The sequence below is a fragment of the Drosophila bipectinata genome, chromosome 3R (assembly GCF_030179905.1).
Source record: "Drosophila bipectinata strain 14024-0381.07 chromosome 3R, DbipHiC1v2, whole genome shotgun sequence".
Classification (NCBI taxonomy): domain Eukaryota; kingdom Metazoa; phylum Arthropoda; class Insecta; order Diptera; family Drosophilidae; genus Drosophila; species Drosophila bipectinata.
The window spans coordinates 12,712,715-12,739,452 of NC_091739.1; the positions used below are offsets into that span (position 1 = coordinate 12,712,715).

At 38.5% G+C, this 26,738-nt stretch overlaps 1 protein-coding gene across 1 annotated transcript in view; it reads left to right on the plus strand.

Moving 5' to 3' along the window:
- Window positions 1-26,738, plus strand: part of InR (Insulin-like receptor) — a 44,167-nt gene that overhangs the window by 12,425 nt on the left and 5,004 nt on the right. The window contains exons 3-12 of the mRNA XM_043212278.2: window positions 14,983-15,033; window positions 23,051-23,696; window positions 23,764-23,832; window positions 23,901-24,419; window positions 24,485-25,027; window positions 25,089-25,258; window positions 25,322-25,607; window positions 25,668-26,027; window positions 26,091-26,515; window positions 26,579-26,693. Coding sequence (XP_043068213.2) covers window positions 23,339-23,696; window positions 23,764-23,832; window positions 23,901-24,419; window positions 24,485-25,027; window positions 25,089-25,258; window positions 25,322-25,607; window positions 25,668-26,027; window positions 26,091-26,515; window positions 26,579-26,693 — 2,845 coding nt within the window. The 5' untranslated portion in view covers window positions 14,983-15,033; window positions 23,051-23,338. The remainder of the gene's footprint in view (window positions 1-14,982; window positions 15,034-23,050; window positions 23,697-23,763; window positions 23,833-23,900; window positions 24,420-24,484; window positions 25,028-25,088; window positions 25,259-25,321; window positions 25,608-25,667; window positions 26,028-26,090; window positions 26,516-26,578; window positions 26,694-26,738) is intronic.

Sequence of the window (26,738 nt, forward strand, 5' to 3'; positions counted from 1 at the left end):
TACTGTTTAACCTCATCTTTCTTTTTAGTATTTTTAAGAAAATACTTTCCTATTAATACCCAGAAACTACCTTAAATATAAACTTGACTGTTGCTATATTTTTATAAATTTTCACACCCTGAAGAGAGTACCTTCAATATAAGCTTGACTGTTGCCATGTCTATACGCTTTTCTTTCCTTTTCTTTTATTTTCTTCGTTTGTGCTTAATTTGTGTCACATTCCAATGGGGTACCGAGCTCTCTGGTCTCTGGCCGACGTTCTGGAATTTTTTCCAAGAAATTTATGCTGATTTGATTGTCAATGGGAAAGTTTTCGAACCAAACACGTATCTCTTGGATATAGGTGACATGGCGGCGAGGGAGTAGTATGTTTTTTTTTTTCCTATTCCGGATATATCATCCCCATCTACCATATTTCACTTTGGTATTTCCGCATGGCCCAGTTCCAAATAACTCGCCAACAATAAATATCGGAAAAATTCCGGATGAAGATACTACAGAAAGGGGGGACTGCTGGAGTATCTGGGGCGGTGACGGTGGCGTTAAATGGCGGCTGATTCTAAATAATGTGTAACAAATGGCGCGTCTGTCGCAACAACAACTGCAATAATAATAACTTGGAAGCAGCGCCAGCTCCAGTTCCTCTTCCAGATCCAGAAAAAATTGCATCGTTTGGAGAAAGTCCATAAACCAGCAACGAATCTTTTAATACCCTTTGGAGATCTTAAGTTTTTATTTTTAATTTCGAATTAATTTTTAGAATAAATATTTAAGAAGAAATAAACCTCTTTTTTGTTATAAGGTTTTCAGTCTTTCTAGCTCTTCTAGTGTCTAACAATGATGGGTAGTTGCTGGCCAGACTCTAACGAGGACGGCAGCCAACCGCATCAGTGGCAAAAACAACAACAACAGCAGTCGCTCAATTGCACACTCACCGTCTGGGCATTTTCACAGTTTTGGAGCACAACTGCACACGGAATCACTCTTGAGACGATAGCTTGACGTGGTAGTGGTCGTGGTGGCTATCCAGGGAGAAGCAGAGAAGTGGCATCGTGTGGCATGTGGCATATGCCATTGCAATTGCACAAATATTTTTATATTGCACTAATGTGTTTCTCTTTGCCATCATGAGGAGGTTGGGGTCTGCTGTGGAGCCAGAGCCAGAACCATAGCCATAGTCCGTAACCGAGGCCGGAAATAGTTTCAATTGGAAAGGCAACCTGGCTGAAAGATGTGGCTGTCTGGTCAGCGATAAGACCCATGAGTGGTTTCCATTCATTGGAAATTATTTAAATTGCAACTTGTCCTACATTTGAATGAAAGAAAAGCTTCTAAGAATTTATTGTTCTAAATAAAGAAAAGTTATATACTCCAAGGATTCTCTAAATGATTTTAGAGGCCTATAGGACCCTGCCTCAATGGTATATCCCCATTGCAGATTTTTCTTTACTTCGTCTTGTATTTTTTGTATGTTTTGTTTTCTGGCTTTAATGGCCCAACTGGTTGCTTGGAGAGTAAGCACGTGTTGCCTGTCAGTCATTCTCCGACTCGTGTAGTCACTCACACGTTGATTGAGATACCAGCCTGGCCTGGCATGAGGGCGGGAGTCCCGGGGCGTTTTTTCGGGCGTGCCCCCTTTAGTTCTTTCCGCCTTTTGAGAGGACCAGACGCGCACATTTTGTCAGTTGCTCAATTAGACGCACATCCGCTCCACTAGCCCCCTACTCCCCCAGCTCTCCATATTTCCCCACGGTGTCTTCCCATATTTATTTCCGTTTTGTGCGTGTGATTGATGGCCGACTGCTGGCTGTGCTGTGCTGTGCTGGGCAATGATGTAACCGAACAGCATGGCTCTCAACAGCGAGGGCTTATACGGAAACAAGCTCCTCTAGAAAAGAAAGAATCTTAATAGTATAACACTATTTGTTAAATAATTTGCCTTATAGATCTATATTCTCTAGGAAAGTATGTACATCTCCTCCTATACTCTTTCACGCCTTTCTCCGCTCCATTTCCCTGCCTCTCTTCCATGGTATCTCTCATAAACTAGTAGCAACAGCTGCAGCCGCAGACGACAATCGAAATGCGAAGGGTGTAAAGTGGCGCTGCCACATTCCAATGTCTGTAGCTTTTTCTCCTCCTCCTCTTGATGTTGTTGTTGTTGTCTCAGTGAAGAATGCCTCGAAGTTGAAAAAAAAAAAAAAAAGAAAACGAAGAGGAAGCCGCAGCATCCCAGCATCGTAGCATCGTGGCATCATCTCATCGAGACTCATTCGCCATGTAAAAATCACGTTTCAAGTTATGTGAACGGCGCGTGAATAAGTCCAAGTCCAGGGTTCGAACTTTGGAGCCAGAAAGGAATGGCCAGACAGGCGAAGAAAGAGACAGAGTTGAGGAGAGATAGAGTAAGTGTCTGCGAATGCGATCGGAGCTGAATGCAAAGTGAGAATTTTCTCGATTTGTCGCGGAATGTGAGCTTTCGTTAAAAGAATGAACTCTATTCGTTTCAGGAATTCTTAGGTATTATAGAGAGGTTTCTTATAGAGATTATTGACTACTAAGAGTTATGATATAATAGTTGTTAGTTATAATAGTCTATTTTAGAGTTTATTATAGAGGTTCTGTCTAAGTATAGAATGAAATATAATAAATAATGGAGTTTATAAGGAGAGACAACTTAAAGAGGTTCTTGAGTATTAATATACCATAGGTACTAATATTTGTAGATCTATAAAATAAAATAAAAAATAATTTACTTCATTAAATAATTTAAATTATTTCATTAATTTAAGTAAATTAATGATTTTTCACTGAACCTCATTATGAAGGATATTCCGCAAAAGAGGTTCTTATAGAATTTCTTAAGTTCTGTTATATATGATATAATAATCATAGTTTTATAAAATATAGCGAATAGATGAAGAAAACACACCTATATTTCACGGTACTTCATTATTTATAATATTATAGTACTAATACTTATCATATCATAATTGTAGCTCTACTTTAGAGGTTCTTATAGGGGTTCTCAGCTATTAATATTCATCATATATCAATTAAAGGTCTATAGAATATTACGAACAATAAAGATAATATAGGAAACATAACTACGCTTCACTATACATAATTATTGAGGGTTTTTTAGAGGTTTCAATTATACATAGATATATTTTAGAGGTTCTTACAGAGTTCTTAAGTACTAAAATGTATGATACGATAGTTATAGATCTATAAAATACAATTAACTTGTAATAAAGAAATTAAAAGAACAATTTTTTTCCAGTTTACATCATTATTATGGATATTTTGCAGGTTCTTAAATACCCCCAAAGTACTAAAATGTATGAAAAGTACTGAAATTAAAGATCTATAAAATACAATTAACTGTTGGATAATAAGGAAACACAATTTTAGATACTAACAAGAGCTAAGAATAGCAATCGATAAAAATGGTAGATTTTAAAAATAGACTTTAGTGGGCCATAAATAAGAGAGGAATAATATACCTTTAGAAAGAGATAAATGCCATAAGGAGTTATAAATTACAGATAATACCATAAATAAGCGTACTCCATCTGTCTTTTTGTTTGTTTACTGTTTTGTTTGAATGATCAGCAGCAACCCCGTTAATGACAATTTGTTGTCGCCTTACGAGGCCTCTATCTCTTTTTTCTTTTATTATTCATTTTTCCATTAAAAGCAAGTTTAATGGCCGTCAATTAATTAGCCAGACAAAGGGGAAAATGTGTGTCATTAGGGTGCATTTTGAGTTATGCATCTAAAAACCTAAAGGCAGAGATATAAAACATTTCCGCATTCCGTCATTTAGGAAGTCTGTCAGAAACGGGCGCATGCGCGGCCGCGGCCCGGCCTCTGAGGCTGGAAGAGCGGCAACCTCGACCCACACTCAAGTGGCGCCCATAAAAACGTCATCGTTGCACATAAAACCCGACAGCCAACAAACAACAATGCAGCTTGCCGTTTGGCCGTCGCAGTAATAGTTTTTTAATTGCTCATAAAAGTCGGCAAAGTTTCCCGGTTTCCTCCACACACCACTGTACACACAGATATTACCACAAACATAACCCGTACAAGGCAATGTCTCTTGGCCGTTTGGGCCCATTAATCACTTGGCTTTAAGGCCTGTGAGACGCCGGAGACGCCACGGAAAATAACGCCACCAGGTAAAGCCTGAATACCGTTAAGTGTATGCAACAAGATCGCCGCAGCCTCAGCCACCGCGCGCTGCTGGTCTCCCTCTCCAGATCTTAACATATGCGCATATTCTCCTCCAAGTGTTTCTCCCGAAGTATCTGCATCTGTATTTGTATCTCTATCTGTATCTGTATCTGTGTTTGTGGAGGAAGCGGAAAGAAACGATCTTGCTATTGACATTGACAATGTCATTGGTTGGCTTTGGGAGAAGGGAGACGTCTCTCGAAATAAGTTATGGGATGGTATGGTATGGCTGTTGTGGGATACTAAAGTTGTAAAAGCAATTGATGGCTAAAGGTACTTCATCTGTCTTTGAAAGAAATCTGTGGCTATATCAGGGAATATATAGCTATATATAGAAGTTATTTTCCAGAAATCTATAGCTATATGTAGTAGTAACTAGTAGTAATATAGTATCTATATGATGTATATGTTATTATGCACCTCTTTTAGATATTATCAAGAAATCATCTAGGATTTAGAAGTCTACCTATATACCTTCTAGATATTATATAGAAATCGGGAACTACATCTTCATAAAAAGAATAGTATTCAGGACTCTTATCATTAGGGTTCTAAAGCTATAGCTATAACTATGTATCTATAACTATATCTAATAGGTACAGAAATCTGTAACTATATCAAAACATATCTAGAAATTTCTATTTACAAATACCAGATATTATCTTTCTAGTAGTATTACTTTATCTGCATCTGAATATCTAGAAGTCTATCCCATATCATCTAGATATTATCTAGAAATCTATAATCTATTACTACATCTAAAAAGATACAGGTTAAAGCCACCTCGTCTTTAAAAAAAGAGCAAAAGCAACCACATTATGGCCCATTTTCTCTCCTCTGTTGATCTTTTTCAAACCGTTTCAGCTTTTGGAGTAATTTACTGGCCAGCGGAGGTTGGTGGCCAAGCTCATTGTTTAAAGTTTAAACTTACCTGAAAGCCCAAGGCCGTTCGATATTCAGAAGGTTAGTTAGTCAGCATCCAGTTAGCTAGAGATTGGATGAGAATTTCCAAAAATCTCCTCAACTTTAAACATCCAGTTCATGTGATTTTCGAGTGACCTTGACTATGTCTGGGTTTGAGGTCATTTTCAGGAATAAATAGACTCTTTAATTTTTTTTCTAGTTTTTATTAGTTTTTAGTTTATGAGGCAACTTTTTTCAGGGCAACTTAGCCGGCTAGGCAGTGCATCCGCTATTGCAGCACACACAGAGTAGTCTCGTGTTTGGAGATCGTCGGCACGATTCTACGATAATGGGCAACACATGCGCATAATGACCTGGCGCTGTTTTAACTGCACTCACTGTATAGTCATAGCTATAGCTATTTATTTTTCTTCACTATAGTGCTATAAAGTCAGCCCCAGCAGGTGGAGTGGTGCAGTTGTGGTGGGGCGTTGCTGTTAGGTATGGATGTTTAGATTGGAATGTTGTTTATTGCAAAATGTCGCCTGGGCGCTTGTTGGTTTCCCACTAGAAATAGAAAAGATACAGATACTATGCATAATGACTGTGATTTTCAACACACACACACACACATCGTGTGTGAGTAAGACTATTGGCATTTGGAAAGTCGGCTGGGTTGCTTTTTATAGCCCATTACCACCATTACCACTACCATTCCTACAGATCTTTGAGTCATTGTACCCGTTTCTGGATTTGACATTGCAGCTTTTTGCATTTTCATGCATCCGGGATACGGGATACAATGATGATAATAGTGATGATGCTTTTGGATGATAATATTGTTTGTGATGATGATGATGATATGATGGGGATTACCATAGCTATTATGTGCCATAAATGCAGTAATGATAATGTCGGGTTTAATGGGCCGGCATGCTTGGAATGTCGTTTTATGATGTATGTTTGGACCTGACCCACTTGGGCTAATCCTTTTAGTTTGTGAGAATAGTGAGTTGAAAACAGTCTGGATTTTGATGTGATACTTGATGATGGCCCACTCACACAGACCTCCAAAAATTCATTGAGTCTGAACTCACACCGACTCGAGTCTATATTTATAAAATGCAATTACAATTACAAATTGAAATGCACAACAGATGACGACGCCGCCGCCGCTGCTGTTGGGACGAGGACGTCTCGTTCTATACATAGTACTTTTCATCTGACGAAATTCGGTGTCGGTGTTGAGGTGGGAAAGGTCTCTCGTAAGGGGGGCAGGGCAGGGCAGGCAACCCACTCGCCATGATGACGACCCATTCACCCACACACAGATACCGCGCAGATATGGTAGCGCTCAGCTCTGATTCTGTCTCATTGTCTCATTGTTGACGTCGTTCCCACTATTATTATTGCTTTTATTGTTGTCACTACACTATAGGATCAGGGTATATGGAAGATAGGGCTCTATAAGAATTATTATTCAAAGGATCTTAAGTTTTAAAGTCACAAGTTTTGTCAAGAATAGTTTTAAGAACTAAATCTTTTATATTTTAAATAATTTATATTTTGGAAAGAGTATCCCTTTCTTCAGCTACTTTCCTTTCTCTTTTCTTGTTTTCATTTCGCATTCAACCGAGCGCTAATTTTTTCGCTTTCCGACGCCGCGTGAGCGTCTGAGGTCTGTTGCAACCGCCCACTCGTCCAACCGCCAGGCCCCAAGGCCCCCTCCCTCCCAGACAGTAGTATGTACGTAGTTGCCATAGGAAAATGTTTTTAATTACAATCATTAGAATGAAATTGATCGTGAACCGAGACACGAAAATGAAATTAAGAAAATGCAGACGTGTCGAGACCACAAACTGCACCTTTGCAGTTGGGGGGAGCACCAACCAACCAACCCTCCGGTAATATTTCGTTGGGGGGCCGGCCGGCCTCCATTGGGGGGTGTTGTGTCTCGTGTTATTTATTTTATTGAAATGCTTATTTCTATTTTTAAATTTTCTCTTTTCCATTTTCATGCCACAAGTTCCCCCCACAAGAAACAAAAGTGCATTTTAAAAATAAACGCAAAAGATGAAATTATCTTTCGGTTGGTTGGTGGATGGGGCGGGGAGCTAGCTCAAAGTCCTTGGGGGAGCCGGTCATTAAAATGGGGGAATCCAGGCAAACGAATCTCTAGAAATATGGGGGGCCCAAGAGCCAAGAGTGGAAAACCGTGAAAAGCAGGGCAAAGGTTAAAGAACTTTAAAGCATAACTTGCTGGAAATTTATTATTTAAGATCAGAGTACTAAAGATAAATGTAAGATCTATGAAAATCTAAGATATGGTCTATTTAAGATCTATCTAAGATCTATTTAAGATGTATGTAAGATCTATGTAAGATATATCTAAGATCTATAGTCTTATGATCTATCTTTGTCTTACTTATGATCTTTATATAATAAGATCTCTGTAAGATGTATGTATGGTCTAGCAAAGATATTTAATTTACGATCCAAGGATTGTTATCTAGATCTCTCTAAGATCTATTTAGGATCTGTGTAAGGTCTATCTATGTACTATATCAGATTTATTAAAGATATATTTAAGGATAATTAAAGATACATACATTCCAGATCTTTAAAGATACATACATTCCAGATCTTTGTAATATTTTTGTATCCAAGATCAATGTAAGCTCTTTTTTAAGATATATTTAAAAGCTATGTAAAACCATTCAAGACCTACGCAAGATCCCTTCAAAAAGTGACTCAATCTTGAGGAATTCGGCTGTGACTAATCGAAAAATTAAAGTATTCTTGGCTCACAGCAACCCAGTCATTGATTGATTATAGTTTGGGTGTATTTTGATCCGATGACATCTGTGCCGCTCTTTTCCAAACCATTTTCGTATCACTAGGTGATCAAGTTTACAAATCAGTTAGTTGCTTGGTAATTTAATATTTTCCTTTATGATCCAATAACGAATTCATCAAAAAAGGGAAATATTTGATTGCTTTGTGCATTGTTGCCCTCTTTACTCTTTATTACCCACTCTTTTTGTAATCAAGTCTAGACCTTGTCAAAATCCTTAACTTTTTTTTTCTGTTTTTGGTTTTTGGGATTTTGCATAAACGAGTTGGGGTGCTATGTAAAAATCCCTTTTACATTTATTTATTTATGTGAGAGAGCCGGCCAGACAACCCTCGGCAGAACCCAAAACGACGGCGACCCCTTGGCAACAACCCGTTTCTATCCGAATCCCAAAAAATCCACCCAACCCGTCTACACAGATCTTGTGATCTGTCATTACAAGCGAAATAGAAAACAGAAACAAACGAATACGAATACGAACACGATACGATATGGGATGAAACTTTGTGTTGTGTTGTTTACGTTTTATGTAGATTTATTTTTGCCTTGCAACTTAAACGCACAGACATTTAAATTTAGCCGCCGCGATCATCTAATGGCCTCGTCCGCGCACATCTCTTCACATCTCGCTCTCGCTAATGGTGGGTTTTGGGTCGGTACGACGGTGCTCTGGGCTGGTCTGGTGTGGTTGTGGCGAGGCGATGTTGATGAGCTGGTGTCTGCTCGTCTGCCCTGCAACTTCCACACTTGAAATAAATTTTTGAAGAGTAGATTTTCCAAATAACAGAAGTTCTGAGGTAAAAGGACTCCTTTGGAAGGGTAGGGTTTCTATAAAAGAGACAGGGAATCATGTTTAGAAATGTTCATACATGATTAGACATGTTTTTCTTGAATTTATTTTTGAAAAACTTTCCAAAATCTATCTATTTTGGGGGTTTTTTTTTTGAAGAACTCTCTTAGTTTCTTTTAGTATCTCACACCATAGTATGATCTAAGGCCGGCTCCCATGTATCCCCTAGCCTTGTCTCTATGTATCTCCCTCCGTGTGTCATCCAACTGTCTCGCCAAAATGCCATCGCTGCAATCATTCCTGGCGCTCTTCTCTTCTCTGTTGATGCTGATGCCATTTGATTCTTCATGTGACATAAAAAGTGTGATCGATGTAAATCTTGTGGCTCAGCTGTCGCTAGTCACTAGTCACTAGTCGCTATTGCTGCTTCTTCCCTTCGCCGGTCTGCTGATCTTCAAGTTTTATTTTTAAACTGCGCCACACCACTTAATGTATCTGCCAGATGCATGCCAGACGGGTGTGGGGATATGGGGGTTGGGAAGACACCCCCAAGCTGCTCCTTCTAATCAGCTTTGCGGAAGCGAACAACTGTAAGTCCGGACTTTGGACACACTTCTTCGGTACATTTCTCTCCCCCTTATTTTCTCCGCCGGATAGTAAATGCCTTTGCGGTTGACTTATGCGTGTGCATGCGTGGTGTGGTGCGTGCTCTTTGGCGCGTTGAACTACTTTAGGGATTTACCTTTGTTGCCCGGTGTAGATGGGGCATGCCACCCCTAAGATGCATCCAACAACCATTTTAGATGTAGATTCTTAAAAACTTGTTTAGTAAAAATATTAAATATTCAATATATTTTTATATCTCATTAATATTTAAAGGTTAACTATTAAAGGTTACTTAATTTTTTGTCATTGTTTTTATTAATTTTATTACCTTGTTTAGTGTTTTTTGGACCATATACATATGTATTAATATAGTGGGTTTTTTTGTCTTTGTGACTTGTTTTATATCCCTATTATTACTATTTTTTGTTATTTTTTTTTATTCTTACTCTTCTTTTTGCAAGCTTGTGTTTTCAATTCTGCCATCAGTAGTAGCTTTTTATTGTAGTTTTTATACCTGGTACTCATAGGGTATAATGGTAAAAGGGTATATTTTATTATAGGAATATATACTATTATTTGTATTATATGTAGTGTTATTATTTATATTAGTATTAAAATATAAATTATACTTATAAATTATAAATACATATATTAACCCCAAGATTGTTATATATTTTGGATCAGCAAACCTATATCCATGTCCATCTGCCCATTTTTTTTTTCCTACTAAATTTTTTCAGTTTTTAATTCAGAAAGATAAAAAAGTGTGAAACAAAACATTAATCTTTGAAAGGTAATTTGCTTCAAAATCCTTTTTAAAAAGAAGGGTATCATAATAGTCTCTAAACTCTACCATAGCCTTCTTTTATTATTTGTGTTATTACGTATATGTATATTGTAAAAGTTTAAAGCTTCTCTGTTTTGTTTTGTTATTTGTTTTTTTTTGTAATTTTTTCTATTTGTGTGACCGCTGCCTATTTGTTGTCTAATTTATTTGTGTTTCTACGCCGTTGTCCCCAGATTGAAAAACAAATTACCATAAATGTCATTTTGTAATTGTGATGCATTAATTGTATTACAAATATTGTTGTAACTTAGGAAATGCAACAAAAACAACCGTAAGATAATGAGAGATTACGTTTCGGATGTTAGTATATTATCAGAACTTAGTTCCTAGGGTAGGTATTTAATATTGTAATCAGTAGAGAGGCCCTGCAATGGGCAAGTGACGCTTGGCGCACATTGTACGGCTATAGATCAGAGAGTAAAAAAAGGAATGATTGTCTGAAAATTAATGAATTAAAACCTACAATCATTAGGTTTACTTAAATATTCTTATCAGACTCCTTGACAAGGTGACTTTGTCGAATATATTTTATTAAAATATTTTATCAGGGACATAGTAGGGTAGTAGGGGGTATACCTTTCCCTAAGTTTTGGTTATTGATGTTCTGTTGTTGTTGTTCTTCGGGGCCCGAGTGTTCATTCAACTTGCGTCTGTCTGTCTGCGTTGTTGTCTCGTCTCGAGTCCGCTTTTGTTGTATTACTGGTTGTTGTTGTTATTGTTGAAGTAGTTTTAACAGAAGTTGTAGTTGTTGTGGCCGACACCGGTGTTTTTGTTTTTTTTTTTTTTTCTTTTGCCTGGAACTGGAACTGGAGCTTCAAGATTCGAACTTGGAGAGACAGACAGACAGACAGACGGAGGTCTCAAGAGACTGGAAACTGGAACTGTTGTGTTGGGTAGCTATTTCAAAACCGCTCTCGTTTCATTGTTATTGTTGTTGTTGTTGTTACTTGGGCATAAGCAAGACATAAAAAAAAGAGAGAAAGAGAAGGAGGGAAACCAGAAAAGAAAAAAAAGAAAACAATATTGTGTCTTGTTTATTGCTTTATTTGCGGCGTTTTGCTCTTGATTAGGAGGTTCTTTTGTGCCTCGCACTTTGCTTTTGTTGTTTTCTTCATATTCCCTCTTATTATTATTATTGTTGTTGTTTTTGTTAGTCTTGCCACTGGCGCTTTGACCAGTCTCTGTATCTGTATCTGTATTTGTATTTGTATCTGTATCTGTATCTGTATCTGTATCTGTAAGTTTGTAGCATTAGCGCGGGCATAAGGTAAATGTGAAAACAATTTAAGCGGAACTTAATAGCCTAACAACTATTTTAACTTAACTGCTGTTGTTCTTGCTCTTGTTGCTATTGTTTTTGTTATTGTTGTTATGTATTTTGAGGCTTGGAAGCAAAAAAAAACGTATTGCGTTTTATTTTATGCTTTCGGACTTGCCTCGGTACCTCCCCATGTAATACAGATCCGCTTGTAGAACAGGAAGCACTATTGCAAACAACGTAATTTCATATTATTCAGATACTTTTTTAAATAGTATATAAAATCTTATTAAAATTAACAAGTATCAAAAATAATAATATAATTATTTTAATCTTTATACAAAAATTCGATCGTGTAGCGCGCCTTTGCGGCGCCTCTCTCTCGCTCATTTCCGTTACGCTGTTGAAATCAAATCAAATTAATTCATTAGCCCAAATAAATGTTGAATAAATCATAACAAGAAAACAAAACAAACCCCCAGACCAGACCAGACGAGACGAGACAAGATGAGGAGAAAACTCTGGCGAAAAATCATCTTCCATCCAATCAGTCTGGCGCCTACTTTATGAACGGTTCAATAGCAAATGTCAAATTTGACAAGCAGAGCAGAGGCAGAGACAGCACACGAGCCAGCAGAACCTCATCTCAGCTGATAACATCATGTTAGGAGAATATTATTATGGGGAGAATGGGGAAATAATAATATTTCTTTTCGGGGTAAAGCTTTTGTTATTAATTAGCTTGACTTGTGTGACTGGCACGTCAAAAGTTTCTTTACTAGCCTGATTAAATGATATAGTAGATCCCATATATAGGGTGGTTCTGTTCCCATTTCAGAGATCCCCCCATAGAGGGGAAATTTCATTGAAGGAACTTTCAGGAAAGGAGCTGGGGAGATAAGAGAACCGATAAGAGCTTAGCATATCTAACCCAATTTCCTTTCTGTCTATAGGTAAACACTGTGAGGTCTAGTTATGAATGAAATTACCCAACTATATAATATAGTTCTTAAAAAGTCCACTTAGGCCTGCACTACTGTACTTATGAATTGTGGGTCTCGGTCCGGGGTCTGTGAATGAATTTTCAAAAGTGTATTGTATACGACGAGTAAAAAATTTTTACTCTGCCCGGTCGGTCGGTCTGGCTTTATGACTCTGCCCATGTGTGTGCGTACAAATTTCATTGATAACTTCACAAAAAAAAATTCCAAATCAAACAACTCACAACTCACACAGATACTTGCCAACACGCACACACACACATGCAGTACAGTACAGTATCTTGTGCAATGCATTCCATTCCGTTCTATGAAAAGAAACCCCAAATTGGGCAATCGTATCATAAATTATAAAAAGTAACTAAATAAAAAAACGTTGAAAAACCTACAAAAACAACAAAAATAAGAAGAAATGAGGAGAAAGAGAGAGGTAGAGAGAGAGAGATAGGGAAAAGCCCTTGTTTAGATTAGAGTGGAAAGCTTATCAAATCGGAATTTATATGAAATGTTATTTCTGTTATTGCGGCTGACAATTATTGTTGTTTACTCACTTGCATTCCTCTCTCTCCTGTCTCACTCGACACAAAAAAAAATGAAAGAAAGAAAAAGTAAATAATACTACCCACACACACTACACACTCACGCACACACATACATAACGAGGGTCGGACACTTGAAAATGTCATTACACACAGAGAAAAAAAAAGGCGCGCACGCTAAAAATTTCATTCACTTCATTCACGTTCTCTGGCATGTGTTGTTGTTGTTATTGTTGTTTTCGCTTTTACGCCACTGCATTCATTCACACATATGCGGGAGAGTGAGTGAGAGCGAGGGAGCGAGCAAGCAAGAAGTCAGGCCCCATTGCGACCCAGTAGTACCCAGTGCATGTGCGAGACAAGGTGAGAGCGCGAGCAGCAAGCAGTGCAAACAGCGTGTTGGGGATCGACAGCGCTGCTGGCTGTTGATGTTGCGTCGAGCTTGCGTGTTAGTAGTAGTTGTTGTTGTTGCTGTAGTCCCCAAGGTGGTGGGGCTTTTTGGGCCACCGTGAGTGCGGCAGCCCCCATTCATACAATGGAAACTACGTGCATGAACCTACAGTGGTGTCACAAATAGTGTACATAGTTATAGCTCGTATTTTTTAAAATTATTATAAAAAATGTTATTAAATTTTAGTTTAAATTTTAAATTATTAAAAAATACCCTTTGCTATTATTATGACCTGTATTGTTTGTACGTATTCCAGTTTATGTATTTAACACGCTGATAAACAACAAAACCACAAAAATGTGGTATTACCCATAGCGGATTTCAAGCTTCAACCGCAAGTCACCATTGAATAAAATAAAAATAAAAACAAGACCAAAGACCGAACCATAAGGATCCGTCAAAGAGGCTTTCTTGGCCGGAACTAGCCTAGCCCGGGCCGGCCCGCTCAAGGTGTTAAACTCGTTTGCCTTACCACTTCAACTTCAACTCATTCCAGTCACTATAATTAATCATTTAATCATTACTTGATTTGGATTGAGGTATTGCTCAAGCTTTAATTACCAATCATTATGAAACTCTGGTTACATTTCACACGATTTTAATTGCAAGTTCGAAACTAGTTTTCATTTATGAATGTTTTTTGGCTAATTAATTAATTAACTTTTGAGGATATTTGTAGTTTTTATATCAAATGGCAGACCCTAAATTATATAGGGTAACATGTGCCAAATTCCAATTAAAATACTATGTAAACAAAAGTTGCGGTTGACAGGGATTATACATACATTTGTAAGTGCGGTACTGTATTCGGTATTTAATCGTGTTTACGGGACAGTATCAGAGACCCTGTCAAAGCATAAAGACTGCAATTGATTGCCCAAAGCGATCTGTTTACACAAATAGGACACCCGAAACCTTAAAAGACACCCAAACCTATAAGTAGCATAGTCATTTTATTGCTTATAATAAATTATAAATTATCATTTCTTTCTTAAACATTCCTTTCATGAAGATTGTTATTAATCATTAAATGAATCAATATTTTATAGACTTCCTGGTAGTTCTTGGAATTTTATTTAAGTTCTTTTTTTTCACAAAACTGACTAATCAAACAAATGTGTCAACTGCCAGGCAAACATAACAGGAAATAACATATAAATTGCTCACTCCATGGAGTACACTATCGGTCAGGGCATGAAAGGGATCGTTTGTAAATGCTTCCCCATATTGACACACACACAATAATGTGCAATAATGTTGAGCACTTGCAGAACAAACTTGCCTGTCACCTGACAGATAGATCATTGTGAGTGCAAATGTCTGTCAATATCAGCGACATCCTTGAATGTTGGCGATAATGGCAGCTTGTTTATTTTTCGGTTTGCCGGTTTCCGGTTAAATAAATTCCTGTAAGGAAGACAGTTGTATAAACATACACAAATTTACATAAAAATTGTATTGAATTAATATTCATATAAACACTTTCTTTTATTTCAGATCCTAAATATTTGTGCAAAACCCAACTACAAATCTCAAAGGAAGTTTATGGTAGGTATTTCATTAACTATACCATCTATCAAAATAGCTTTCCAGTCTATTTTTAAACCACAAAATTGTTTATATGAACTTTGAATCGTATCATTAATTTTTAGTAGAACAATCGCAATAGTAATGTTCGTCTTATCTTGTTATTGTTATTGTGAAATTCAATGCCCGATCGCCTGAATAATAATTCATTGAATAAACACAGAAATACGGAGCGTGCAGTTAACACTGAGGTTGAGTTGGATTGGGTTGGGGGGGGCAATATGGGAATGCAACTGAAAAAAATAACATCATCACGTCAAGGATCGCCCCCTAATCATCACCATTCTGATATGACGATGACGTGTGTGTGAAGTATTCCGATAAAAACAAAAAAAAAAGAGTGAGCGGCCGGCCCGGAAAAAAATGCAATAAACAATGTATTTTGATTCGAACGTGACGGCTTATTGGGGATTGTCACAAGGCTTCGGGTACTTTACCGGTCGGACCGGCACACAGCCCATGTGATTGATTGGCCAAAGTCTGGGGGCCTATCTGCTAGTGAAAGTCACGAGATTCTGTCGCGGGTAAATGAAAGTATTTTCTGGGCTTAAGATAGCTACTGATTGTTTAAGTCATAACTTTATAAGGGTATTTTAAATATAATTTTTTAAATATATATTATTTAATTATTGTAGAGCATCTACTGCGTCTGCCTAGGTCCAAAAATCACAGCTCTTGCCATCAGAGCCACTATATCGTTATCGTTATAACCATGTCCAATTGGTCGAAACTGACTTTGCTCACGCACTGAGATCGGTATTTTTTTTCGTTTTTAATCAGGTGGAGGTTGTGACTTATTAGATTTCCGATACGAGACTGGCACCCGGCTCCAATTGTTGTTATCGGTTGAGCTTTCAGTGCGATATGTGTATTTATTGTTGACATGCCCAACGATCCAACGATTGTCGTATGTTTTATGGGTCTCTAGAGTGTGTATGTGTGTATGTTTGGTTTCTCTATAACTTGGGATAAAAGATTGAGATCATTAAGATCTACAATGGTTTAGTTTTTATATCGATTGTATTCTGATATTACATATCTATATGTGTTGTTATCGAGACATTGAGCTGGTCTACGTCATGATCGCGGAATTTCCGCTTTGATTCCGTCTTCGTTTCCCCATCTTGCTATGGTGTGTGTGTGTTTGGAATGTGGAATGCCCCAAAAAAATAAAAAGCCGTTTACTTTGTATGCTCACGTATCAGAGTTAATTTCTTGTAAGACCCAATGGCATTTTATTATTATTTTAGCTCTTTTTTTTCACAGGTGTCTCTTGTAATGGTCTCTTTTTTTTCTGGATTGGGTTCGACGGGTTTTTGGTCAAGGCCTCGCCACCTCCCCCCACCCAACATGCTATGCTTGGTTACGTTTTATGGTCGTTTTTTTTCAAAACGGATCTCTTTCGATGGGGTTTTCTATTTCGTGGTATTTTCGGCTTTTTTTTCTCTTTCTTTTCACTCGCTCGCTTAAATATTTTGCGTGTTAATGAAAATTTTATTGGAATTTTTCTGTCGGTGGTTTTGTTTGTTTTCGAATTTATTTTTACGAGTTTATGAATGAACGTGCAAACAAACAAACCACGCAAGACATTCACCAAAGTGAAGTGAAGTTCGTTGGTTTTGATGGTTTTCTGGTTGAGTTGTGATGGTAGCGCCATTAAAATGCCCCCCAATCAGCAGTAGAGTAGCATAAGATATTAAGTTTATAAAGCTTATACAAACTTTTTCTAAAAAATGTAATTCCCAGAAAAATAAATATGTTACTTCTATCTATTTAAATAAGGTTGTGAAAAAATTTTCCATAGGCCTCAACCCGCATGCTAATCAACCCCGAGTTTTCCAAACTTCTTTTTATGTAATGCCGCCTTCTGAAAAATGTTCCCCGATAAAGCCCACCCGGAAAACCAGGCACTGCCTGGTACAGTTTAGCTTGGGGTTCTGGATCTACGCTTTTTACGACCCGAATTCATTTGAAATTAAAGGGCACCATTATTTTCGGGAAATTATTTGTCGTAAAAACAGAGTATACCGAGTATACCAAGCCCTGGTTTCTACATAATGTGCTTGGCAGCTTGTTTACAAAGATTACAAAAGGCGAAAACCCCCAGAGTGGTGACTGGAAATACCCGACTTGTTTACGGGTTCAAAGTACCAAAGTCTGTACACATATTGATGAATGGTTTGGTTTTTCTAGAGCTACTTTTAATCCTTTCATAGGCTTACTCAAGTATTAGCTTTTTTGGCGAAATTCTCTAAAGGTATTTCATCAGGTGGGCTTAATGGCTTAATTCCGCTTAACACATCATTCTAGGGGGCTGGGCTGGCGTGGTATTATCAGTCGCCTATGTATAAACCGCTATCTATCCGGATAATTTTGGCCCCCGTTAGTTAGTTAGTTAGTAGTCGCATTTAAATGTCATTTTTTTGTGTTTGCAAAAGCTTCTGCCATCTCTTTCGTACACATTCGGCCGGCAAGGGTACAAAATAATATTTATCTCGCGTGAGACGGCGTCACGTTGCTTATCTGGAACTCGCACCTCGCATACACCGATATACCTATCGGTACCTACCTGCCTACCACTTGCTACTATAATACTATAGGTATGACTACGATCATATCAAGCAAAACAAGTGAACTCACACTACCATAAGAGTATGGTACATAATCGAGAAAATAGCTAAAAATATATACATATGTATGTATATATGAAACTATTTAAGTTGTTAACTCGAAAGTTTTTGTCACCATTACGAGGATCCAGATTCCGGGAATGAGTTGGCAGATTTACAGATTAGAGGGCGCCACATGTGACCGGAATGTTAGTTGTAAGTCATGATGATGCAGAAGGCACGAACTTAGAGTTCGTTCGAGACCGGTTCGAGACTTCTTTTCCTCGAATCGCTATCTATTATACGAGCGATGAAGGCTTTAACATGAAATATCAATTTCAAAATGAAAAAGTAATAAAAATTAAAGGAAAAATAAATAGAGACCTCCTCCAGTTCCGTTTATAAATACTTAAATGTTTTAGATATTTCAAAAACAAAATTATACGAACGAAGAGCAGGTTGCAGGAAACTGGTTGATTGGATGCTGTGACAAATCCAAAGAGATTGAGATATTATGAATGGGAAGCCCAATCGGCGGCACCTGACCATCTCGATCGACCTCACCGATCGATCGATCGATAGAGAGGTGGAATGTCGTCGATTGGGGCCGGTTTCTGGTTTTGGATTGGTCATCTTTTCGAATCTGAATCTTGAATCTCCAGCAAGTCTGGCGTGATCTGATCTCCGCTTATCATAATACGATAATTTTATTGTTTTCCACTTTTTCGGTGGCTTTTGAAAAAAAAAAATAACATTTTATTTGGAGCATAAGAAATATTTCAATAAAGCGAGCTTTTGGTCACTTCCCCTCCCTATATATGTTGTTTTTGTTTGTTATTCTTTCTTGATGTTGTTTTATTGTTGATGTTGTTGCTGTTGCTTCTTAACTGGTCTAGCAACTTTGGCTCGGATTGGAATGTTGTCGGCTTTTGGCTTGAAACTCTCAGGCTCAGTTGGAGTCTCAGTCGAAGACCCAGTCTCAGTCTCTCCATTTGGCGATTCTACGCTCTTTTCTGCCCGTTATTGCGTCAATGCCGTCGTTAACTTTGTTGTTATTGTTATTATTATTATTATTTTTATTGTTGTTATTGCTCCTTGTGGCTTTCGTTGTTGTTGTTGTTTCGTTACTTTTCCTTCCATGAGTCAGATCTCAGATCAATGGAGCCAATGTAAGCAATCCTGAAGGGCAGAGCGTGCGTAGTAATGCACTTTTGTAAATTTCTTGGAAATTTTCACTCAAGTTTTTTATTTTATTTTTCAACATACTCATTATTTTTTTTTGCGTATGGGGTGTATCTGTTTTTAAGGTTTTTTATCTATAGATTTTAAACGTTATGAATATTATTAGTCTTATAAGATCTTATTGGATCTGCTTTCTTATAGAGTCTATAATATTATATTATATTAATTATGTTAATTATTAATATTATATTATAATAATATTAGAGTATAATATAATATACATACTTGAACTACAAGATCTAGTCAGATTCTAGTCAGTACTTTCTTATAAACTTTGTTCATAAAAACTATCTTCTTATAGACAACTATACCATTCTGAACTATACTAAATACTATAATATATAGTAACTATATAATACAATACTATACTATACTGCACCATACCATCATACACAATTCAAAAAACATACTATACTATACCACACTATATCATACCATATTTATGTACCCTCAAAGAAAAGCTTCCCTATTTCTCTACCAGAGGAGGTATTTTCTCTTCGTGTCTAGAAATATGACTTTCAAGTAGCCTCGCCATTAAATCGCCTTTGCACTTGAAAAAGAAAAACAAAGGCGGCGAAAACAATGAGTAGTAAAAAACAAGCACAAATGGCAGTTAGGCGTGCCAATTGCACCTTTACACTTTTTTTTTTACGAGGCGCGTGCACGGTGGCGCCCAAGGCGCGTTAAACGAAATTAAACAATAAAACGCTAGCCAGGGTCCGGAGCGTTGTTGTTTTTGGATGCAAACTTCTTCCTCCTTCATGTGTGTAAATGAGAGAATGCTGATAAGACTAGAGTGCCGAGAGGGGGCTGGCGCCAAGAGCTAAGAGTTAGTTTTGGCAGCCCTTTTCCCTTATCTCTTCTAGTGAGAAGATCTATGTGTCTTTAATTTAAGAAAAATGTTACTAAAGTTTATATATATTTTTGTATATAGTTTCTAGACCTGGGTTTTTGATCAGACAAGTTGATGATGATGATGATGATGATGATCTTCTTATCAGCTTCAGATCTTTTGGCAATGTTTCGTGTGTCCGGAAATGTTGTGGCTTGGCCGCCTGGTCTGGCCTGTCCGTAGGTTTCTTCGTTTCACTTTGTAGGCTGATTGATAAAAACAAAGTTAACGGAATCTGGGTCACACACATACAGATACAAAGATACACTTGCCGACAACAACAATGTATTCGCAGTTTTTTGAGTGAGGGGGGGGGGCCACAGTTTGAGAGCCACAGTCTGGGAAGCACTGTATGATTTATGCGTTGAGAGAAAGAAGGCTTGAGAGTAACGAAGCGAGATAGCGAGAAAACAGAGAAAGAGCGCCAAGAAGGGGGCAGGTGTCATGGCAGCTCATTTTAATTTTTTGTATTTATTTTTTATTTAGAGTCTCAGTTCTGCAATAAAGCTTTTAATTAAATATGTGTTTTAAGCATTTTAATTATTTTAGTTAAATATTTTATTCTTTCTTGTTGTATGTTTTTATTTATATCGCGACATTTGCCGTGTGTGTATTATATTTTACTGCGCAATAAAAGCAACAACAACAACAACAATCATACATAACATCAGCGGCAACAACAAATCAAGCATAATAAACAAGCAGCATTAGCGAAAAGAGTGTGCGTGAGAGAGCAGGCAGTGCGAGTGGGATGGAGAGTGCTTTGTTTTTATACCCTAGGTGTAGAATCTTTTGGGGATTGATTGGGTTTTTTGATTAGCTAGAAGTAATTGCTGATAAATAAATATATTTCAGTTTTGTTTTTTATTTTATTTTTATTTTTTTTTAGATCTCTAAAGCCTTTAAATAAAATATAAACTATATTAACTTTTTTTCTTAAACAAGTGTATACAAATTTCGGTTTAATAAAAGTTATCTGGCTCTTTATTTTTTATGTTTTTTTTTTTGTTCTTTCCTTTAAACGGCTAGCTAGAAAAAATTTGCAAAACAAGAACAAATTGCGTGTGTGCGTTTGTTTCTGTGTGTGTGTGTGTGTGTCTCTCTATGTTTGCATTATACATCTACTACGTTTTCAACTACGCAGCAGAAAATGTTTACTACTGCAACAGCAACAACACAAACAACAATCTCAAGATACAGTGGGTGGTGGTGAGAATTGCTTACACTGCTTCTCCTTTCTTTTTGCCACGCAGCCGCATTTCCTTCTCTCGTGTTACGCCCCAAAATCTTAAAAAAAAAAAATTCCATATAGCGTAGTGGCACCGGCACCCTGTAATCGGGAGCATGGGAGCAACGGCGACTTTTGATGAATTACAACTTTGTAAACAGACACACTCACACACACTGTGGATAATATTTACTATTTACTACGTTTTACAACGCGGCTGCGCTGCCGACGTCAAAGGAACGTAGAGCAAACGTCATGCAAAAAAAAAACAACAAAAATTGAAATAAAAAAAAAAAAGAAACGTCAATGCCGATCCAACAACAGCTAGCTAGCCCTCCCTCTCTCTATGTTTGCCATTTTTTATTTATTCTATTCTTTTGTCTGGCGCATAAAATTATTTATTTTTTTGTTGCTGCTGCCGGTTAGCTTTTGTTTTTCATTTTTTTTTTTTTTTTTTGTTCTCCTTCCACAAAGAGAGTGAGAGAGCTTGGAGCTCTAGGTGGTGTGCGAGGGGGTGTGAGAGAGTCGCAAGGCCCGACCCGGCTTTCTCAGCTGTTCTCGCCTTGTTGTTGTTGTTTTTTTTAGCTTTGTCTAATCCAAAAATTATTAAGAATTATAGAATCAACCCGAAAAAAAATGGAGCATGATTTTATTTGTTGAATTTGTTGATCAACAGCGGCATTGGGGTGTGTATTTTAAATCTTTTTCTAGTATCTGGCTTTAGTATCTTTAGAGTTGGGGAAGTACCTTTCAAAGAAACTGGATGCAGATAAGTAGGTTTAGTAATTGCCTAATTATAAGACCTTAGTATTATAACTAGAACTCTGATACTAGCTAGAAATATAGAAATATTTAATCCAGATTTCCAGGAAATGGATAACTCTTAGATATTGAAGGATTAGATTATTGAAGGATACAGACTAGATATTGATATTATGAAGTAGATGATCTGCTACTTTAGTATAAGACTTTATTTTCTGTTATTATTAGCTATAATAGCTATAATATAATAGCCCTGAAATGTTGATTTATGATCTATGGAGTCTCTTAAAAACTTTCGAAATATTTGGAAACACCTAGGAATACCTAGGAAACCCTTTAACTGAGTCCATAAAATGAAAAAAGTGGATCTTAAGGGATATTGTGATATAAATAAATAGTTACTTTATTATAGCACTAGAAATACCTAGAATTTATGTAACGGAAAAATCGGATCTATATTGAAAAATCGATCTGCTATTTTAGTATATGACTTCATAGTATAATTTTTAAAACAAGCATAAATTATTGCAGTAGAATCACAAAGAGACTCTTCAATCAAGATCTTTAGATCTAAAAACCTTGGGATATTAGGGGATATTCTGCAATAGACGTTCCAGTCTTTACATCTGTTTCTTTAATATAGAACTTTACTTATTAATATTCCTAGAATATTTATGAATTATGTATGGAGTCCCATAGGAATCCAAGAAACATCTAGAAACTTTTAAATAAAGATCTTCCAATTAAAATCTCTAGGATACTGATAGATTTTATACAAAAAACGACCTTCTACTACAATACTATTCCTAAAAACAAGTAGTAACTATAGAATCGCCTAGAAACTCTTTAATCAAGATCTTTATTATAAAAAAAAACCCTATAGAGTTCCTTAGAAAAACGATCTGTTACACCTGCATGGTTGTTGCACTGAGTCGAACTTTTGTTGTTCTTCTGTTTGTCGCGCTCCGTACGTAAGCTATAATATTAAGGGCAATAATTAGATAGAAAAGGCAAGCGTAAAATATTTAAGTTCGTGCGACTGATCTTTCGCCCAGTGACGATAGCTGGCGAGCTGGCGACACGTGTGCCGAGCACTTGGCGCCCTTTTTCGCATAAAATTACGTACTTGACGACGACAAAGATTGTTGTTATTATTGCTATACCTGCTATTGTATTTTATTTTCCATTCCGCTCGATTTAAAAACACTAACAACAACACATTGCCATTCTGCTTTCTCATTATAGTTGCAAAAGGCGGCACTAAAACAAGCGTTTAAACCTTAAAGCGAGAAAAAGCATTCCAACAACAACCACGAAAGCAACAAAAGCAACAACAACAACTGGAGTTTATAATTATTTGTATTTTTTTTTTTGTTGTTTTCGGAAAATTCTCGCTTTGGAGCAGAGAAAAAGGTGGGCGTGGGAGGAGGAAAGGCGCTGGCACTGCCATGATTACCTAGCGGAGGTGTGGCGAAGAGACCCACGATATGAACTCTTGAAAACTAACTCTTGAAATAAAATACGGCAATACAAATGCTAGAAATACAGAAACAACACCACAATATGTTCAATATGAAAAGGCAAACGAAAAGCAAGTTAAAGCTCATGGAAGTGGAAGATATTCTTTCACTGCCTGGAATAGAAGCACGAGAAACTGATGAGGTATTAGCAACAACAACAACAACAGCAACAACAACAACAGCAACAGGAGAAAAAGCAACAGAAGCAACAAGAACGCTTGGCAACATTTGTGTGTTGTGCCGGCAAAAGATGGCGTCGGACACATGTTGCTATCGGCAAGCAGTGGAAGCAGTTGACCCGCCCACAAGCAGTAAGCAGGAAAGCAGTTTTCTGGCGCAAAGCAGTGGATACTGTGCGAAGCTATTAGCCGGTAAGCTAAATATTAAAACTTTTTTTTTAAAAATATATTTAAAACTTTTTCTTTATCTTTGTTTTAGTTGTTCAATTAAAATTTGAGCTTTTCCTCAAGCGCATGGCATTTTTTATTGGTACGGCCAATGAAACGAGTAATTAAAAATACTTTTAAAAAATATTTTTTAAAAAATTAAAACTAATATTATCTCACTTAAAACAGGAACCTTCCACAAGCGACGTCGACGACAGCAGCATCGGCAACAGCAGCAGCACACAAAATTTATAAATTTTACAAAATTCCTATTGCTGTTACAAGCCCTAGCAGCAGCTGCAACCACAAGACTGAGTTCATGCCGTAACTACAACTACAACTACAACAACAACCAGCAGCAACAACAACAACAACATAATCAACAACAACAACAATTAGCAAGTAAACGTGCCACATCACAAGTTCAACCGAAAAGGAGGCAACAGCAACATCATAAACATCATCGGCAGTGGGAACCATTATGTTACAAATACCTTCATCGGATGATGTATGCAAACATCATTCTTAACTTGATGCTCGTGAATGTTGCTACTGCGGCGGTCTTGGAGCTTCAGTCCATGCACCAGGACGATATAGCCGATAAGCTGGAAGTCCTGCGGGATAGAATCCGACTGGAGAGGAGCGAAAGAGCCGTCAGCCAACCGAACCAGCCCAACCAGCCCATGCGGTTGTCAAGAGATGAACACCGTAAGTCCTTATAAAGATAGAGGATATATACTAGATCCCTAAACCATTATCTTCCAATCTTCCAGCTTGCAAATCAATGGACATACGGAATACAGCGGATTCTGTCAACTATCTGGGCAACTGCACCAAGATCGAGGGCTTCCTGCTGATATCCCTTATAGACGCACCACAAATCATCACCGGCACCTTTCCCCTGCTCACGGAGGTCACCGAGTTCATAATTGTGTATCGGGTCTGGGGCCTCGAATCGCTGGCCCAGCTCTTTCCCAACCTGAGCGTGATTCGTGGCAACGCCCTGTTCGACGGCTACTCGCTGACGGTTCACTCCAATCCGAACCTCAAGTACGTGGGTCTCACCAAGCTCCGTTCGATCACCAACGGCCTGGTGCGGATCGAGAAGAATGCCAACCTCTGCTATGCCAACACTGTGGATTGGTTGTCCATCATGGCCGAGAATGCCACCGCGTCCGATTTTACGGTACTGAACGGTGATCTGAGCTCCTGCGAGGCATGCCCGGTGAAGTCACGGAGCGACGATACGGGCATAAGTTGTAAGCAGTATCCCAACAAGAAGAGCTACTGTTGGAACTCCAACTCCTGCCAGACAAGTAAGTTGGGAGTCACATTCTATAGAGGAGAGTATCTCTAATAAGTATATCCCTATTACAGTTTGTCCGGAGAGGTGTCGGGACAACTGCATCGATGAAAACACCTGCTGCAGCAAAGCGTGCCTGGGTGGCTGCGTCCGGGACAGTAATGGCAACGAAAACTGCATCCGTTGCCGGCACGTGTCGGTCAACAACACCTGCGTGGACTCTTGTCCATCAAACTACTTCCGGGTAAGTCCGAAGCACCTTGTATGTCCTGCTAACTAAACTAAATATTAACTCTCCGGATTATAGTATGAGCAGCGTTGTGTTACGGCGGAGATGTGCCTGAAGATGGGCACGAAGTTCGAGAACGCGGAGCTGCCGCTGGTTCCCTTCCAGGGCGTGTGCAGTACCAAGTGTCCCCTGGGCTACGAACTGAAGAACAAGACCTGCGTCAAGTGCATCAACTCCTGCGAGAAGGAGTGCTCTGCGACACTCATCGATAGCTTGGTTCGGGCTCGGGAATTCCATGGGTGTACCATTATCAACGGAGCCAAGGATATGCCCCTGACCATTAGCATCAAGAGGGAAGGAGACTGTGAGTATCTGAGAGCTAGGGCTTCTAAATAAATGAATAAAATAATTAACTATTAAATAGCGCACGTCATGGAGGCTTTGGAGTATGGATTCTCGACAGTGCACACTATAAGGGGCTCCCTCAAGGTTCACCTCACCTATGGGCTGACCTCGCTCCGTTTCTTCCGGTCCCTTCGCGAAATTAGCGGCGACTCGTTGCAGGACGATCTGTTTGCTTTGTATGTGCTCGAGAACAACGACCTGGAGGAGATCTGGGCGCCCAACCAGACTGTGTTCATCCGGAATGGTGGAGTATTCTTTCACTTCAACCGAAGACTGTGCGTGGCCACCATAAACACCTTGCTTCCTATGTTGGCCAGCAAGCCACCGTTCTTCAACAAGAGCGACGTGGCCACCGATTCGAATGGAAACCGAGGAACCTGTGAGTACTACATACTGGGGTCTTGACCAGAAATCTCAATAATGTGATTCCATTTCCTTGCAGGCGGCACTTCTCCCTTGCAGGCCCGCGTCTTACAAGTCAGCGCCTCAATGGCCACCGTTTGGGTCAACAAGGACATGATCTCGGAGGGCGAGAAGGAGAACAGCACGGCCACAATTGTGTTCAAGGACCCGCGTGCCTTTATTGGTTTCCAGTTCCTGCACGCCCTCGATCCCTACGGCAACATCACCAAGAGCAGCGATCAGCCCTGTGATGACACCTGGACCGTCAGTGCTCCCACCAAGGATGGTCGCTATCTTTTCGACAACCTGCGGCCATATACAAAATATGCCTTCTATGTCCGGACAATGGCCATCTCCTCGGAGACGACCAATGGCCAGAGCGACATCATACGCTTCCGGACGGATCCGTCCCAGCCATCCCAAGTACGCAATGTGGAGGCGGTTTCCAACTCGGACACCACAATTGTGAGTAGATGGGTCTTTGCTTAGATCTCTATAGGTGTGCTGATGTCTATTCTTTACTTCCAGGACATCACGTGGAACCCGCCAAGCTTTCCCTACGGCGAGATGAGCCACTACGAGGTGGTCATCAAGCTGATCAATGACACCAACGAAAACCTGACCCGCAACTACTGCAAAGATCGTAAGACCCTTGTTATCCACCCCTGAAGAATCATTTAATCATTCG